Here is an 18848-nt window from a genome sequence, read left to right as displayed (position 1 = left end):
TATGTTTAATATGACTGACAGATGTTGTGAGTATTTTACATAAATGCATAGTATCAATAGTCATCGTTTCTTAAAGTTAACGTGACAATATTTCATATTTCAGGTCATTCCTTCAATAAAGCCACTCATTGGCACCTGATTCATCCATCAGAACATCTTTGGACCACAGATCGATATCTGTATGGAATTTGACTGGTGGAATGTCAGATCATTATTTAGGAAGCTAAAAGTCATGATTTCAAAATGTCATGGATTGGAAATTAATCAACTGATTGCTATCATGTTGACTGGAAAAGATAAATCTTTTTTGTGACTTTCAAAGCAAAGCTTGACAAAGAAGTGACTCCATTCATGCTGTGTAATGCAGGATTCATAATGTCAAAGTAATAAGGAAATTTACTAATCTTGAGTATTTATGTAGCACGACATCTACTACTACTAAACAAGCTTTAAGTGCTTTTCAAGGGGTCACTAGCCAACAGCAACACTTTTCATGTAGGACGAGACATGCCGTGTGTTAGGATATATTACATTTTTTTTTTGGACAGAGAAAACGCTGTTAACAGCCAGCAGGTACTCAATTTAACCTGAATATGATGAAAGCCTTTTCCAAGGACTCAACTATGTGCCGCTCAGACGGGGGACTCGAACCCTGAACCCCATTATTACTATATTATATCTCCTGGACCATAGGTAGTGATGAAGAATAATTCCATGGTGGGCGATGACTGGTAAATTAAGAGTTGAATTGATTTAAATTCTTTCCATATTTGGAATGATCTGATATTAAAATTGCCACTACTGTGATTCTATATTAAATTGAGAATACACACAATATGCTAAAATAATACTCACGAGTAGGATAAGTACAAAAAATTGTTTAAATAACAAAACAAAATAAAATTATCGCATACTTGTTTCCAAAAATGAGATCTGCATCCGGAGCGCCCTTCGGGTGTTGGTATTTAACTTTCCTCTCCCTGTTTGTGTTGCTGGGAGGTATGCTCGACATTGTAGCCAGGGCCTCTGGAGACGATGAAAATAATCAAAGTACTGAGATAAGTTTATTCAATATTAGAGGTTTAACTAGACTTTGGACTTGTTGAGAAGAAAAAATAAGGCAGTCTTGAACAACACGAGTTAAAAATTGAAATATCGCCTAACAGGCATCATGTCCCGTTCTACATGTTAAATGTTGCTGTTGACCAGGGACCCCTTGTAAAGCGCTTTGAGCACATTTAGTGGATATTGCGCTATATAAAAAAAGCTTTAAAAAAAGCTAAAAAAGTTCATCTCAACTCGTTTTTCCCAAGCACCATCCGAATATGGAATTCTCTGCCCTAAAATATCAACAACAACAAATTAATGGCTGAATTTAATTTGACAGAGAAATCGATAAAATCAAAATGAAGGCTAAGGGACGTCCATTTGTTCTCACCATTCTCACAGTTGCGATTATCTTTGATGCACAAAGTTGAAACTTAATAACAAGACAAGAGAAAACCAGCTGGGTGCAATAGATGTAGCCAGATAGAAAATACTTTATGGTTATGGTGAGAGATCAAGAAGACAACTGACCCAAGTTGTAAATGAGTAAATGTTATGGTTGAATGAAATTAGGAATAAAACTGTTAAGTCACACATTCTAGTCTGAGAGTTGAACCTAAACACTTTCCATGTTGTTATTTTGCAAAATATTCGATCGAGCTCTCTCGTTCCTTAGACAAAATCATTATCATCATTTATGCAAAACACAAAATATTTATAGGGATTATTAAATCCTGTTTTGAAGGGGACAATGAATCCAAAACTGAGAAACTAAATCTAGCAATAATAATAATGTAATTGGTCCCTCCAAGCCCAGGGAGTCAGAGAATTCATCCTAGTGTCTATAGCCTAAATCAGACAGTAACGATTGCCTGCTACCCTCTGAATAAACTGCTAGTCTCTAACTTAGCCGTTTCCGTCAGAACTTTTAGACCACAAAGCAGATACAACCACTACTGAAGGGAGAGAAAAATTTCAATTTATAAAAAAAAATGATTCAAACAAAATATGTATACAAATGAGTCAAGTGCTGTACCAGCTAAGCTACCTGCCCCCCCCCCCCCATAAAAAAACAAATATTTGTTACCAGATGTTGTCTTACCTTGGAATTCCTCCTCCTCCTGCCTCTCATTAAGGTTCAACACCATCTGCTTCATCCTCTCCTTCTCCAGTCGATTAGCCTGACATGATAGGGAACAGAAAGAAAAATCAAATTGATTTAAAAAATGATTAAAATATAATTTATTTTTTTTAAATTAAAAAAAAATAAAGTAAATGACACATTATAAACATTGGATGCCAAGTAGGAAATAACAAAATGGCAAATATCTTAAAAGAAAAAGAAGTGAACAAAACGCACTATAATAAAGCTTAGCCATCTCCTGCTGTCTTGAAAGCATTGTCAATATTAAATCTCCATTCCTTCCCATTTGTACTCGTGCAGTCAGTTGGAGACAAATTGACCCATACAGCCAATTGTTATCCTCACTTACATAATTAATTATGTTAGGATGTTAATCAACTGCAAAGTAATTTCTACCAGATTCAATAAACCAAGCTACCCAATCACATATGGGTTTAAGACATTTGTTTAAGACATATCCGTGGGTGCAAGCAACTGGACCTCATAAAGCCTGCAAGTCTACTTATGACCAGACATATAATCTGAAAAAGCCTGCAAGATTCAAATTTAATAATATAACTATCACTTCCGGGTCACAGTAGCATTGTGATTCAAAAGTTTCGCTTAATCATAAGGATGTACCCGACCCGATTGTTGGGACCTAAACAAAACAAACAAACAAAAAAAAAAAAAACAAAAAAAAATCAAATCCAAATCGCAAAAAGCCGGCGACATTTTTTTCAGTAATCCAATCGGCCGGCAGGCCGGCTGTAGCTGGCACTCTTGCACCCATGGACATATCAGACTTATCTATCTCCCAGACCTACAAAATGGAGACTACAGATTGCTTACCTCTTCCCTCTCTTTGAATTTGGTGGCAAACTCGGCGCTCATCGGGATTTCTAGATCTGTCAGCTGGAAAGAAAAAAAAAGAGAAAAGGGGGGCAATTCCTTAATTATTTGCATTTGTTTGTACCCCAAACGTCCATTGTCTGTTTTGTTCCCATACGAAACCCCTCCATTTTCACTCTTTCGTTAGCATTTTACGATCACCGGCTTCAGGCAGCCCCTACGGTTTTCCACTTTCACAATGGTGTGGTGGTATTCTCAGATTCACGACACGACCTTAACGTCGAATAAATAATCAGTCATGGGGAATCATTCATGCCAGTAATCTGTCATGGGGATCCCGGTATCTCAATTGGTAGAGCATTCGCTTCACATGTAGAGGAACCAAGATCAATCCCGGGTGTAGTTGAGATCATTTCCGACCCCCCCCCCCCTTGTCCACCAAGAAGTGATTGGGTAGCTGAGTCTGTTATATTTGGTGGAAAGTACTTTGCGGTAGACTAGCATCCTATCCAAAGGATAGCAAGCAATTGCTATTGTCCGTTTCACGCTATAGAAACCAGGATAAACTCCGGCTCCATCAGCTCAATGGCTCTGTTAACTCACTCAATCCTAGAGATTTTTGCTACTTTTCAAAATAAAAAAAAAAATGTAATAAAAATGAGCATGTGCATAGATAGTTTTATTCAACTATCATTAACATTAATATGCAAAAACTAAAAAACAATAGCTTTGATACTACACCTATAATTTGTCTCAGAAAAATGTATTAAATAGGCATGGGGTAAAAGTAACCCGGGGTAAACTACGGATGTAGTCAGTGCTAGGGTTGAGTGAGTTAAAAAAAAAAGAAAAAAAAAAGAAGTACTCAGGCATAGTTTTCAGACTTCTACCATTCTGTCATAAATCACATGATGAACATCTCCATATTATATGTCATTCTAGAGTTGAACTGTGAATATGTGACCATTCGCTTCAAAACGGTATTAAGTTGGGATGATTAAGATGTTGAAAAATGAATTTATAGCCAGAAATATCAGACTTGTGTTGAGTTTGTATGTTTTATTGAGGAGAATGGATACCATATTTCGGGGTGCTAATGCTAACAATTTATATTTTAGACCAGTTTTAACATTTAATTTGGCTTTTAAGCATATGGTTCATTCCGACATAGTACCATTTTGAGACGATGGGTCATATATCCCCTAATGTATATTTATGAAGGATTGTAAAAACACACGTAGACTTGTCTTCCAACTCGTGAAGTTTCTACATTTCACCAAAGAAGATGAAAAAGAAATCCTCCTCCCAAAAAAGTATTATGTAATTTCCATTCAAACACTTTGTCAAGGGTTTGAATTTTACTTTTTAAGCAATAGTAATAATAATAATAATAATAATAATAATAATAATAATAATAATAATAATAATAATAATAATAATAATAATAATAATAATAATAATAATCTTTATTGTCCAAATAGGCAATTATTGTTAGGTTACAGCTCTTGTAATAGGGGAAATAATCATCATTTAAAAAATTTGTCTGCCCTTAGACTAGATATGAGCTTTAGATACCCAAGGCAATCGATTTTTTTTTCTTTTTTTTTTCGATGTTTCTAAGGGATTTCAATCCTCACCATCTAAAGGCAATAACCTGATTTCTACATCATCATCTCACATCTCTGTATCCATATGTATAGTAGTATCTCGGAGTGGAATGGGCTGGATGAACTGGTCATCATGGCACCACACCTAAATGATTTCAAGGCCCGACTGACATGGGCCCGCGCCCAATGAGGACTGAAATACAACCAGACCATTTGGTTTCTTCAGCTCCAACCATACAGATACAGATAGTAGTCCTTCAGAGCCATCCAGCCCATGGAGCCAGAGTTTATCCTGGTTTTTATATCGTGAAATGGTCAATAACAATTCCTTACTACCCTTTGGATAGGACACTAGTCTATCACAAAGTACTTTCCACCAGATCTAACAGACCCGGCTACCCAACCACTGCTGGGTGGACAGGGGGTCAGAAGAAAAAAAATAAATCTCGCTTGCACCCTGGATCGATCTCGGTACCTTTGTATGTGAAGCAAGTGCTCTATCTACTGAGCTATGAGGATCCCGCTATCTATCGGGACACCCTATCCAGACCTGCCAACCCTTCACATTCCAAAAGTGGAATCAGAACACCTGAACATAGGAATTTGAGACAAAATATAGGAATTTCACCTCTTTCACCTACCCCCCCCCCCCCCCCCTCCCACTTGATTTTTTATTCTTACCATTGTCATCATTTTTGAAAATCGGAATTTTAGAGACAATGGCGGAATAGTACAAAAAAGAAGAGTGAAAATAGGAAATGATTCCTCCAAAAGCGGAAGGGTTGGCAGGTATGCCTATGTATCAGGACCCCCTATGTATAGAAGGAACCTAAATATTCTTCACCTGCTGTTTGTTTCCTTTCCTTGTCATCAGTATAAAGTGTAGTCCTGAATTGTCTTCTTCGGATTTATCTGGGATTGATCCTGCAAATATCCACATGGGAGAAATATTCAATTAAATGACCAAAAAAATAAAATAATAATAATAATAATAATAATAATAATAATAATAATAATAATAATAATAATAATAATAATAATAATAATAATAATAATAATAATAAATAATAATAATAATAAATAATAATAATAATAATAATAATAATAATAATAATAATAATAATATAATAATAATAATAAATAATAATAATAATAATGATAATAATAATCTTTATTGTCCAAATAGGCAATTATTGTTAGGTTACAGCTCTTGAATAGGCGAAAAAAAGTAATTAAAATAGTGGTAATAATGATGATAATAAAACTGATAGTAATGATGATAATAATAATTTTAAAAATATAATAATAATAATGATAATAAATAATAATAATAATAATAATAATAATAATAATAATAATAATAATAATAATAATAATAATAATAATAATAATAATAATAAAATTAAATTGAGCTTTTATATAGCGCAATATCCACTTAATGTGCTCAAAGCGCTTTACAAGGGGTCCCTGGCCAACAGCAACATTTAACATCTAGGACGGGACATGACGCCTGTTAGGCGATATTACAATTTTTCGGGCAAAGACAACGCTGTTAACGGCCAGGTACTCATTTTACACACGAGTACGGTGAGAGAATGTGAGTAAAGAGCCTTTTCCAAGGACTCAACTATGCGCCGAGTGCGAGGCTCGAACCCAGGACCTTCTGATCCAAAAGCGAGTGTCAGACAACTAGACCACATAGCCGCACAAATTAAATGACAAAAAAAAAAAAAATATGCAAATCATTTACTTTAGCTTGATTTTGTTTTACATTCTTAGGTTCAATCATAAAATCATAATTATAAAAATCAGTGTATAAATTTCAGCCAGATTAAAGTCTGCTCCATTTTTAAAAAAGAAAAAAAAAAGGGCGGGGGGGGGGGGGGGGGGGGGGGACTTATTTTCACACCCATTTTCAAAGGCTGCAAAATGTTGAGTAATCCTATAAAATCTACATTGATAAGACCTTGCATCAAATCTTGAAAATTTCAATGACTTTAAATATTCTAAGCGTCTCAGCTAAAGTTTTATCAATCTTCTTTGTGAGCCACTAAGAAATTGATCCAAATAATGTAAATATCAATTTGCTAATTTATTTGTATTGCAATCTTTTCAATTTTCTATTTATAGTGACAGTTTTAACTATTTTACAGTGTTGAAATTATTCCTATAAAGCACGACTCTGGTTGTGTAACCATTCAATATATACATCATATTTCCATAATCTTTTTGTCTTATTGTGTAAATTATAACACGTCTTTACAAAAGATGTCCTTTTTGGGATGCAATAAAGTATAATTATTATCATTATTATTATCATCCTATAACCTACTTAAATAAATACCGTCAAATTTGATCAGATCAATAATAATAATAATACCCACCAGGCAACAGGCCAAAAGGTTTCTTTCCCTTGGCTTTGATCTGCTGTGGGAGGGAAATATTGATTTGGGGAACTTTCAGAGGCTCTTGAGTCCTAGCCTGTCAGAAGAAAAGAAAAGAAAACCAGAAAAAATGTTTATCAAAATTATTGGAAATCACATCATCAAAGCACTGCAGCTGATCTTCGATGTAGTGAATGATTTTAGTTGGTTGGTCAAGCCATAATGCAGTCATCTCATACCCAAATAGATCTGAATTAAAGAAAAAAAAAATTTTTATTGAGCTTTTATATAGCGCAATATCCACTAAATGTGCTCAAAGCGCTTTACAAGGGGTCCCTGGCCAACAGCAACATTTAACATTTAGGACGGGACATGACGCCAGTTAGGCGATGTTGTAATTTTTTCGGACAGAGACAACACTGTTAACGGCCAGGTACTCATTTTACACCTGAGTGCGGTGAGAGAATGTGAGTAAAAAGCCTTCTCCAAGGACTCAACAATGCGCCGAGCGAGGCTCAGAAAGCGAGTGTCATACCACTAGACCACATAGCCGCACAAAATATTTTCTGGCCTCTCAATTAGTTAAATTTGTTTTAAAATTTAAACAGTGATTTTGAAACCCTTGAGTTTCAGTTGCTGGAGAAAAAGTAAGGCAAAGATTAATTTAAAAAAAAAAAGATTTGAACAGTAATCTATCCTTGTGGCCATCTTGAAGCCATTGAAAGTCCCACACAAATGCTGCATGGGACCCCCCTATCACAACACCGGCTATGTGGTCTAGTGGTATGACACTCGCTTTCGGATCAGAAGGTCCTGGGTTCGAGCCTCGCACTCGGCGCATACTTGAGTCCTTGAAAAAGGCTCTTTACTCACATTCTCTCACTGTACTCAGGTGTAAAATGAGTACATGGCTGTAACAGTGTTGTCTTTGTCCGTAAAATTGTAATATCGCCTAACAGGCGGCATGTCCCGTCCTACATGTTAAATGTTGCTGTTGACCAGGGATCCCTTGTAAAGCCCTTTTAGCACATTAAGTAGATATTACTCTATATAAAGCTCAATTTAAAAAAAAAAGATTTTTAAACATCACTCAGATATTTTCTGATACATTCATGGAAAAGTACTTTGGCATGATCTGAGCGAGGAAAATCTGGCTCAATTTAGGTTAAGAACAAAAATACAGTGAGTGCTGCCAACCCTAACCCATGAAAATGTGTACAACGGATAGCCAAAACAAGCAAGATTTTGAAAGAATGCGTACAATCCTTAGCGCTAAATCTGATGATGGGCAATTAGACCATGCTAGCGATATTATAATCAATATTTAAATTCAAGAAAAAACCTACTCTTTATAGACTAGACAAATAGTACCTACTTCCAGAATCCACTTATTAATCTGATATGACCCAGCCAGATAATATTATATTGAACTCCCTTTATGAACAGGGTAAACAAACAAATTCAAGTGCTTAAGTACACTGAAAGAGTGTATGATTGTTAAAGATGCTTAAGTAATAAAAATTTAATAACACATACAATCCTCAGCAAAATGCATACAATTAGGACGCCCAATGAGGACGCCGCTGAAATACAACAAGACCATTGGTTTCTTCAGCGCCTGCCATACAGATACAGATACAGATTAGCATTATTTATTTAAGGTTGACATCACTGGAAATACAAAATAGAAAAGGGGAAACACGTATAGATAAGGAAATAGAAAGTTCTACCAATACCCCTACCAATTGCCTCTGTAATATTGTATAGCTGAGCTTTTGTTAAATCTGATGGAAAGTACACCAGTATTATGTTTTTGTGTTACCAAAGCTTTGTGGGCCTCTTAACCTTTAAAGGACAATTTTTTTTTTCTTCTTCTTTGCATCTCCTAAAAAATGATCGTCAACTCCTTTATTCAACTTGCTTTATCAAATTTTTTATAGCCTTAGTGTGCATGATCGTAATGGCAGGGAAGTAAGCAAGACCTACCTTAATGTTCTCATTCATCATCTGGTCGAGAGCAGCCATGAAATCTTCATCCTCCTTCGAGGTGACATGTTTGGGTTTAAGTACTTTCACCTGGATGAAAAAAATTAACAAACAATTAGGACACATAAGCAGCAAATCATCGGTAATTTGAGCATCAAAGTGACAAATCATTATCGTCATCATTGTGAAAGCATCATCATCATCATCATCATCATCCTCATTATCATTTTTATTGTAATTATCATCACATCCACCGCCACCACTATCTTTATCATCATTATCATCATCATCATCATTTTTATTATAATTATCATCACATCCACCGCCACCACTATCTTTATCATAATCATCATCATCATCATCATCATCATCATCATCATCATCATCACTGCTGAAAAGTAACTTAGATTTTTTTTTTTTCCATTTGAAAAAAAAAAAAAAAATGAATGTCATGAGTATAAAAAAAGAAAGAGGTGGGAAGGGAGGTGGATGGTTAGGGATGGATGGAGGATTTTAGTCATACAATTTGAATAATACAAAAAAGAATCGAAAAGAATAAGCAATATATGTGTAAATTGTGGTGACTTTAAACAATAGAGAAGAATCATCTTCAGGAAAATTTAAAATTCTGAGGTAAAATGCTCATTCTAGATGAATATTTTTGAAAAAAAAAAAAAAAATTATCTTGTTTGTTGGGAGTGGGAGGGGGGGGGGGGGGGGGCATTGCAAATATAACATGGCTAAAACAATAACAAAAAAATGTGAAAAAATCAAAGACTCTAAAAGTGAAAAAGTGTCTTCAACAACTTTGATAAAAAAGGAAAAAATGTTATTGGACGTTTTAAGATAGCTAGTACACGTTTAATTTACCTCTTTTTCATTTTCATCCTCCTCATCAGATCCAGTGAAATCGTCAGTGCACGAATCTCCTTCTTCCTCTTCCTCACCTTCTCCTTCGCCATCACCCATCTGTTGAAATGACTTAACAATATCAATTCCATTTCTATATCATAGTGATATCATGACTCCCATTAAAATAGCTATCATTCTGTCTACGGTGCAGTTTCATGACCAATGACCATCTTTAAGATTTGTTTTTGTTTTTTTCTTAAGGACACCTTGAGCTTTCTATAATTTATGCTCCACAAACAAGGAATTTGGAATTAACCTAAACCAAAACATTTCTATTTGAAATCCACCTCTTTGTGTTACTTATTTATTTGCCTAAATTTTGTCTTTTGACACACTTTTCCTCAGTATATATCTGACAATTTTAATCCACTGATTTCGAAATCTGGTCTTGAAGCAGTGCTGTAGAATAGCAGATTAAAATAAAAACTTATTTTACATCTTTGGTTATCTCGCTGTAAATTTTCAAAATTGACGACATGAAATCTGCCTCGTGTTAATTCAAAGATCACGTTGGGTTTGCAAAGATAGCCTTAAAATCTATAAAAGAAATAAAGCTTGTGTCTATAAAAGTGGCAATTAATTTACATAATAGTCATACACAAATATTTCAAGGCATCACACGAGTAGTCCAGGAATGTCCATCCATCCGGTAATAAAAACAGAGTCAACACTTGACTATCTAATTTCAATCAACAATCCATAGTCAAGTAGTAAGAAGAGCTTTGGAAATGAATGCAACCCCGTTTTTATACCCATTGTGACGTCACAAACTCAGGGAAGAAATAACACATAACAGTGAAATGAACTCACAGTGACACCTAACAGGTTACCCAACATGAATACAATTCACAACAACAACTCAATAGCCAAACAACAACAAACAGTGAAACAACAATAAATACGTTTCCATATCTGCCACCTGTATGGATTTTACTTGGTGAGTAATGTTTTTATTGTTTTTGTTATTGCCTAAAGAAGGGTTTTGAGACTGAAACATTTTGTGTTTGGTATTTCCATCTTTTTCAAAGCTATTAATTTCATTTTTGTTCATTACTTTTAACAGCCTAGCTACATATATTTATTTCTCTTAAATCCTAATATTTCAAATTACTTATACGTGAGTAGGTAGGTGGATTGCCGATGAGAGTCCATTTTTAAACCTCCCTCAGCCCTTGTGTTATTTATCAACCCCCAGATTGCTTACTGGGGCATGATGGGTCATTCCTGCAATTATCTAAATATTCTTATAAACTGCTTAGCTGATGACCTCTTATGATGTGTAATTCTGATTCTTCTAAAAAATTGAGCTTTATATAGAGCAATATCCACTAAATGTGCTCAAAGCACTTTACAAGGGGTCCCTGGCCAACAGCAACTTTTAACATGTAGGACAGGACATGACGCCTGTTAGGCGATATTACAATTTTTCGGACAAAGACAACGCTGTTAACAGCCAGGTACTCATTTTACACCTGAGTACGGTGAGAGAATGTGAGTAAAGAGCCTTTTCCAAGGACTCAACTATGCGCCGAACGCGAGGCTCGAACCCAGGACCTTCCAATGCGAAAGCGAGTGTCATACCACTAGACCACAATAAAAAAATCAACTAGTTATAATTGCAGATCAATATGTTTTCACTAAGAGAACAATATTCATGATGTAACTCAGGCTTCAATAACCAAAATGCAGTGGAAATCTTTAAAACTCAAGTTTAATCAGTGACTGTGCTCTATGTGAAAACATTTAGATAAAATCATGTCTGATTTAGAGTAAAACTGTAAGGAGTTATCGCCCCTCTCACAAGAAAACCTTGATATCATATGACCAGTATTATCACATCTATAGATTATACAATTATATAATCTGTACGTCTCTTGAAATTTATACTATGTAATTATTCTTAGAGCTTACAACATCATTACCCTATACCTATTACCATATTTTACTTTACCACATTATATTTACGTATATTATGTTTATGTATGTATCATTGTCGGCATTTTATACGTCTGTACAAAAATTTCCTTTTGGATGAATAAAGTACATTATTATTATATGCTTATTATTATCTCACCTCCCCATCAGAAGAGCTCCCGTCACTGTCCTGTGTTCCAGACTCTTCTAAGGCCCCTCCTGACAGGGTAAGGTCATCCTCATTCTCCTCACCTTCCAAGATGGTGGATAAACCCTCTTCCTCCATTTCATCCTCCCCCTCCTCCTCTTCTGTCTCCTCTGTCTCTATTATAGTCAGGACATTGGCTGGTGGAAAATGTAAAAAATAACAGAAAAGAAGTATGAAATCAAGCTCACAGAGGGTAAAGTTAAAGCGCAAGAAAGCACTTGATCTTGGTGATAAAATCAGTGATAGAATCACATAAGATGGCTTTAGGGTACATTGTTCTGTACAAAATAAGACTTGTGCTGAGAGAATAAATACGACATTGGAATTGCATGTAAATAAACCAAGTAATAGGCCTTTAACATTTTAAAAAAAAAAAAAAAGAGTATATCCTGAGGTTTATGTGGCCATTTCAGCTGGCAATTATCCTGGTTTCTAAAGACTTAAACAAACAAGATCAATTACTGTCCCTCTTGAATTAATCACAAAGTAAATTCTACCAGATCAAACGGAGCCAGAGCTATACAAAAACCACTAGAGTTATTAAAGAACCAGACCAAACATTTTTTTTTTTCAATCAAACAAAATTAGTTATCCATATTCAAATATTAACAAGAAGTTGACAGAAAATATTTGTTATACAAATGTGGAAAGTAAAGGTTTGAAAAACCATCTCTATGGAAGCTAGGAGATTTCAAATGTGATACTAAGCTGCCAAAAGCTGTGGATTGTAACTAGTAATAGACAAAAATTATTATAACACCTTCCAAAAAGAACAAAATACCAAACACGGAACATTTCGGGCTCAAAACCCTTCTTCAGCCTACAACAACAAAAAAACAATGAGAACATTGCATTCGATCTAGTTTTTTAGTCATGTATTTCTGTTTTTATTGTTGGCTGAAAAAAGGGTTTTGAGCCCGTGTTTGGTATTTTATTCTTATTTGAAGCCGTTATATTCATTTCTGTTTATTACAATTTAGAGATTTCAAATATTGTCATGGATTTCAAATGGTGTCATGGATTTAAAATGGTGTCATCGATTTAAAATGGTGTCATGGATTTCAAATGGTGTCATGGATTTCAAATGGTGTCATGGATTTCAAATGGTGTCATGGATTTCAAATGGTGTCATGAATTTCAAACGGTGTCATGGATTTCAAATGATGTCATGGATTTCAAATGGTATCATGGATTTCAAATGGTGTCATGGATTTTAAATGGTGTCATGGATTTCAAATGGTGTCATGGATTTCAAATGATGTCATGGATTTCAAACGATGTCATGGATTTTAAATGATGTCATGGATTTCAAACAGTGTCATGGATTTCAAATGATGTCATGGATTTCAAACGGTGTCATGTATTTCAAATGGTGTCATGGATTTCAAATGGTGTCATGGATTTCAAACAGTGTCATGGATTTCAAATGGTGTCATGGATTTCAAATGGTGTCATGGATTTCAAATGGTGTCATGTATTTCAAACGGTGTCATGGATTTCAAATGGTGTCATGGATTTCAAATGGTGTCATGTATTGCAAACGGTGTCATGGATTTCAAATGGTGTCATGGATTTCAAATGGTGTCATGGATTTCAAATGGTGTCATGGATTTCAAACAGTGTCATGGATTTCAAACTTTGTCATGGATTTCAAATGGTGTCATGGATACAAACAAAACACTAAAGCTTTAGATCTAAAATGACATTCTGACAGACGATGATCTCACCAATTTTAGATCTGTATTCTGCCTCCAGTGTCTCACAAGCCTTGCATGCATCTTCGTATGACTCGGCTATCTTCAGTTTAGGGCGGACAAAGTCAAGGGTTTCGTGCACAAAGTTATCGATGTCTATGGGAAACGGTCGCTGGTCGTTGAAGACAGAATTCTTCTTTTTAAACCAGTAGTAACGCTGTAATCAAAATGATATAAGTATGGATCAATGAGATACTTAAACATTTACCTAAACAGAATCTTCTTCTTCTTCATCTTCTTCTTCTTATTATTATATTATTATTATCATCATTACTATCAGTATTATTATCATCGTTATTACTACTCTATTAATTACTTTTTTCCCCCTATTACAACAGCTGTAATCAAACAATAATTGCCTATTTGGACAATAAAGATTATTATTTTTATTATTATTATTATTATTATTATTATTATTATTATTATTATTATTATTATTATTATTATTATTATTATGGTTGAGGGGGGGGGGGGGGGAGCAAGAAAGAGAAAAAGAAATCTTCTAATAGAAGGGAATCATCCAATCATCATTTCTGGTCATCAAAATATATTGTAGAACAAAGGGAGATAACATAGAAAATGATTTATTTGAATGTGATCATTTAATAATGTATAAGTTGTCAATAATAAAAGTGATAAGAAAATAAGTGATGAAGAAAAATTACAGTAAAATATTCAATAGGCAAATAACGTAAGGGTCGAGAGAGAGAGAGAGAGAGAGAGAGAGAGAGAGAGAGAGAGAGAGAGAGAGAGAGAGAGAAATGGGGAGCTGTAATTGACTGAGTTGTGATTTTAAATGAATATTTGGTGCCAAAAACAGTCGTTTTTCATACTTTCTTCCCTATTGAATATTACGTTAGGCCTATATCTTATATATAACATGTAATGATGTAATTCTCTTTTAGCCTCAGGTGCTAAATCAGTGCTGATGGTGCCAAAAACTGAAAAGAGAGGAAAATTTCGAATGATTGCCTTTAAGAACCCTTTATTTTTACAGCATTCACCCCCCCCCCCTCCCACACACGCACACATTTTTAGAGCAATTGAGATGATAAACTATCATTGTTACTCTAGCTAACTTCTACAGAGTGGGAAACTGCACCTATTTGTTCCACCACACATCAAATCTCTAACTGCCAGTACATTTGATTGAGGGAAATATAACTTTTAAAAAAAGAGGAAATTCCTCCTCTGACTCAAAAATCGCGGATTTCTGCGGATCCGAGGAAAACCATCAGCATTGCTAAATAACAACCAAAAAAGGTAATGATAAAGTAACTCAAAACATTTTACCTGAAAGTAGACAAGGAAACAGTCGAGCCTCTTTTTGCTAAGGCCCTCGTCAAAAAACTGGCCACAAGTTTCCAGTGTGACACACACCAGCCTGATGCGGAAAAGGTGTTCGGGTCTATCCAGGGGACTTGGATTATTTTCTAGGGTTGAAGACAAAGAATGAAGAAGGTATATTGTGGTATTGCGTTGTTAGAAAAATACATAATAGTTACCGCCATTCTAGAAAAAAAGTATTGTGTTGACAAAATCATAAAATAACTGAATTAAAACTTTTATTTTGCAAACTATTTACAAAAAAAATAAAAAAAATAATAACCCTTTCTCCCAAAAACAACAGCAACCCCCCCCCCAACACCCCCAAAACATATGACAACGTTGAATGTCTGTTTTAACAGGCTATATTAAAAAAAAAAGAAAAGAAAAACAAAGAAAATTAAAAGTCCCATTGAAATACTGAACTTGACAATGAAATGAAACAAACAAACATGTGTCTTTTGGGCAATTTAAAATGAAAAATAATAAATAATAAAATGCAGTGCAATTTCAATATTTTACGAAAGCTAACTACAAGTTTCAATTCAATGAATAAAATGACCCCCCCCCCCCCCAAAAAAAAAAAAAAAAAGATAGGGAGACATAAGGAGCTGCAAAGGAACAAGGCTGAGTAAGCATCAATAACTTGTCAAGGAAGTCAATGTAATATTCATATTTAGATTTCTTGTAACATTTGTTTGTATTGTCCTTTATTCATATTGTTCATTATCATATCCACAGTAGCTGGTGGAGTTGCAAAGCGTTTGGGCCTCTTTCATTATTAAGTATGGTCATCACTTTTTAAAAAATCAATTGCCTATCTATACTCCCCGTAGTATTTATAGGTAGGTAGCTTTCTCCAATTAGATTAACCCTCTCCTTACCACCCATAGGAAAATCGTCACTTTCGTTACAATGTAACCGACAATTTTCCCATTCTGATTTCTCTTGTACATCACAAAATTTAAAGAAATGCTTTGATTACAGCTCTAAATACTAAACACTGTGTTGTAGAGCTCACTTGTTACTATTTTGTTTGAGTCAGAAAAGTCTATTTTTGTGCTGGGTGGGTGTGAATTTTAGGGGGAAATTCTAAAAACAGCTAGTAAGGAGAGAGTTAAAGTAAAGGCATCATGGAAAAGAATAGATCACTACACAAAATGGTATCTCTAATTCAGGACATTGCCAGCTATAAAGGCTATCGCCAACTCCTCTTTTCACTTAAGTTCTTTGTAGCTATATATAATATACAATCAACAATAAAATCTCACATCTGATAACAGCTTTTCTTCATTTATTTTGCAAAGCATTATAATTATCTTCATAGTCTAAATGGACAGACTCTACAGGACCACATACCATCTAACGACACTCCAAAAGTAATGAGAGAATACAGGACTTTGAATATCACAGAGGATTCAAACATGCGATAGTTGTACAACTCTGCCAGGTACTTGACACAGCTGACACGACGTTGATTGTACCGAGGATGGTTGACCTACGAATTGGAAAAGAATTCAACAATTACTTTTTTTTTTTTAAATATATTATTTTTTTAAAAAGTAGTCTTTCAGTCCAATGGAAGATGATTTTATCTAGTTTTTTTTTTAGTCTTTCAGTCCAATGGCAGAGAGTTTATCTCGTTTTTTTTAGTCTTTCAGTCCAATGGCAGATGATTTTATCTATTTTTTTTTTTAGTCTTTCAGTCCAATGGCAGAGAGTTTATCTCGTTTTTTTTTTAGTCTTTCAGTCCAATGGCAGAGAGTTTATCTCGTTTTTTTTTAGTCTTTCAGTCCAATGGCAGAGAGTTTATCTCGTTTTTTTTTTAGTCTTTCAGTCCAATGGAAGATGAGTTTATCTCGTTTTTTTTTGACATAAACAATGTGGTTTAAACATGAACAGTAACAAATGCTTGCAATGATTTAATTTGGAAAGGTTGATAATCTACTGCAAAGTACTTTCCACCAGATTTTATGGACCCAGCTACCCTATCGCTGTTGATTGGACAGACGGGTCAGAAAAAAAAAAATTGAATGAACCAAGGACTGATATTGATCCCTTGCTTGACAGTTAACAGGACCCAGCAATATTGAAAAAGAGAACATTTATTTCTGATTCTAATTAAGAAATTATAAACAAAAACAAAAACAAATAGCGGCATAGATTTTCTTGTCAGGATCACAATTCACCAGGTCTTTGTTTATTGCTGTTCTGATGTTTGATAGATAAAGATGATCTGTAATTTATCAATATGAACAGACAGACAGAATCCCTGGCTCACCTCCATTCCAAGTCGAATGTCCTCCAACACTCCGTCCACCACTTGAATGGCCACATGTTCCTGAAGATAAATAGCATCATATAAATGTGATAAAAACAGAACAGCTTAAGTATTTTTGTCTTTTCATATCCGGCCAACTTAGCCCACCTTAATAAAGTAAAGCTCATCTTTTATATTGCTAAAAACAAAGATGGTTTCAATTGTTATCAATTTATGTATTTTTGGTAGAGCTATAATAAGATGGTGTAGATGCACATATTTCATTATCATAATCATAGAAATCAGGTTTGTCTATATGCTATTATTTTATCTCATTTCAAAACAAGGCATTGGAAACGCGTTAGACACAATATTAATAAATATATGATAAATATCTCGTTAATTAATGCTAAGATAAAGAATAAATAGATTAAATTTTTTTGGATGAGTTCATTTTATCAAAACAATTTTATCGATGTCGACATTAGTAAAAAGATATCATATGATCTAAATTATGGCATGCACAGCTCATATCATGTGCGGCTATGTGGTCTTGTCTGCCCTAACCAACAAAAGGACAGTATCTGGGCTGACCCAGATCCAACCAGTTTTGCCGCAATCGACACATTTAGTCTTTTTATTCATAACTCTTTAATTTGATTACATAGTGGAAGTCTTCTAACATTAAATAATAGCTAATGATAAATTGCGTTTTTCTGTTAGTCGGCGATTTCATTGACGTAATATGTTGCGTAATATTTGAGATACTGTTCTTTCTTGGTTAAAGCCAAGCAAATAACTCTACCTGTAACCAACAAAAGGACAGTATCTTATACGACCGTCTCACATACTGTTCACCCTGGTTAACCGTAACGCAAAATGCCTCGTCCGTATTCACCAAAAGAACAGTATCTCAGTTAAGAATATAGCAAAATACGAATAACTCGATCGACAAACGTTTTACGTCAGCGAGGGCGAACACTCGCCATCACGGACGAGTGAGAGGCAAGGCTAAGTGTGGTTGACCTGGCGTGAGGGGAATGAATAAATTATCTCTGTCAAGTTTGTAGGCGTGACTCTGATATAATATTACTACATTAGACTATTCCTCAATCTTTTAGACCCTGACTCCTTTTTCAAGATGAGTCTATTTTTATTAAGCATAATAGCTTTAATTTACGCTTATTGATGATTTTGGCTATCTTGTAAATTAGACTTTAATTGTGTATCAGGGTTTTGTCATTGTACAACGATATTGGGGCGAGTGAGTGATAGTGAATTAAACCTAAGAATACGTACACACACATCCCTTTTTGTTTTAAAATCAATATCTTCATTGTCCTAGGAAACGAAAAGCATGAAATGGAACGAAATCTGTTGGTACATTTATACTGAATGAAATAGGCGACACCATTCTTACTAAATTTAAAAGGTGCCTAAATTATGAGCTAATAAGATGAACAAAAAAAATATTT

At 34.6% G+C, this 18848-nt stretch overlaps 1 protein-coding gene across 8 annotated transcripts in view; it reads right to left on the bottom strand.

Moving 5' to 3' along the window:
- Positions 1 to 18848, bottom strand: part of LOC144974652 (regulator of nonsense transcripts 2-like) — a 75572-nt gene that overhangs the window by 5047 nt on the left and 51677 nt on the right. For all 8 annotated transcript variants that reach the window (XM_078917735.1, XM_078917731.1, XM_078917727.1 and 5 more), the window contains 12 exons: positions 17395 to 17454; positions 16473 to 16611; positions 15081 to 15220; positions 13761 to 13944; positions 11986 to 12170; positions 9870 to 9968; positions 9000 to 9089; positions 7014 to 7110; positions 5474 to 5553; positions 3023 to 3085; positions 2150 to 2228; positions 915 to 1026 (listed from right to left, as the gene is read on the bottom strand). In XM_078917735.1, the coding sequence (XP_078773861.1) occupies positions 915 to 1026; positions 2150 to 2228; positions 3023 to 3085; positions 5474 to 5553; positions 7014 to 7110; positions 9000 to 9089; positions 9870 to 9968; positions 11986 to 12170; positions 13761 to 13944; positions 15081 to 15220; positions 16473 to 16611; positions 17395 to 17454 (1328 nt within the window). The remainder of the gene's footprint in view (positions 1 to 914; positions 1027 to 2149; positions 2229 to 3022; positions 3086 to 5473; positions 5554 to 7013; positions 7111 to 8999; positions 9090 to 9869; positions 9969 to 11985; positions 12171 to 13760; positions 13945 to 15080; positions 15221 to 16472; positions 16612 to 17394; positions 17455 to 18848) is intronic.

Source organism: Berghia stephanieae, chromosome 6 (assembly GCF_034508935.2).
Source record: "Berghia stephanieae isolate SIO BIC M18660-M18661 chromosome 6, UCSD_Bste_1.3, whole genome shotgun sequence".
In the NCBI taxonomy this organism is placed as follows: Eukaryota; Metazoa; Mollusca; class Gastropoda; order Nudibranchia; family Aeolidiidae; genus Berghia; species Berghia stephanieae.
The sequence above is the reverse complement of the archived record's forward strand: the minus strand, read 5'-3'. Positions and strand labels throughout refer to the sequence as shown.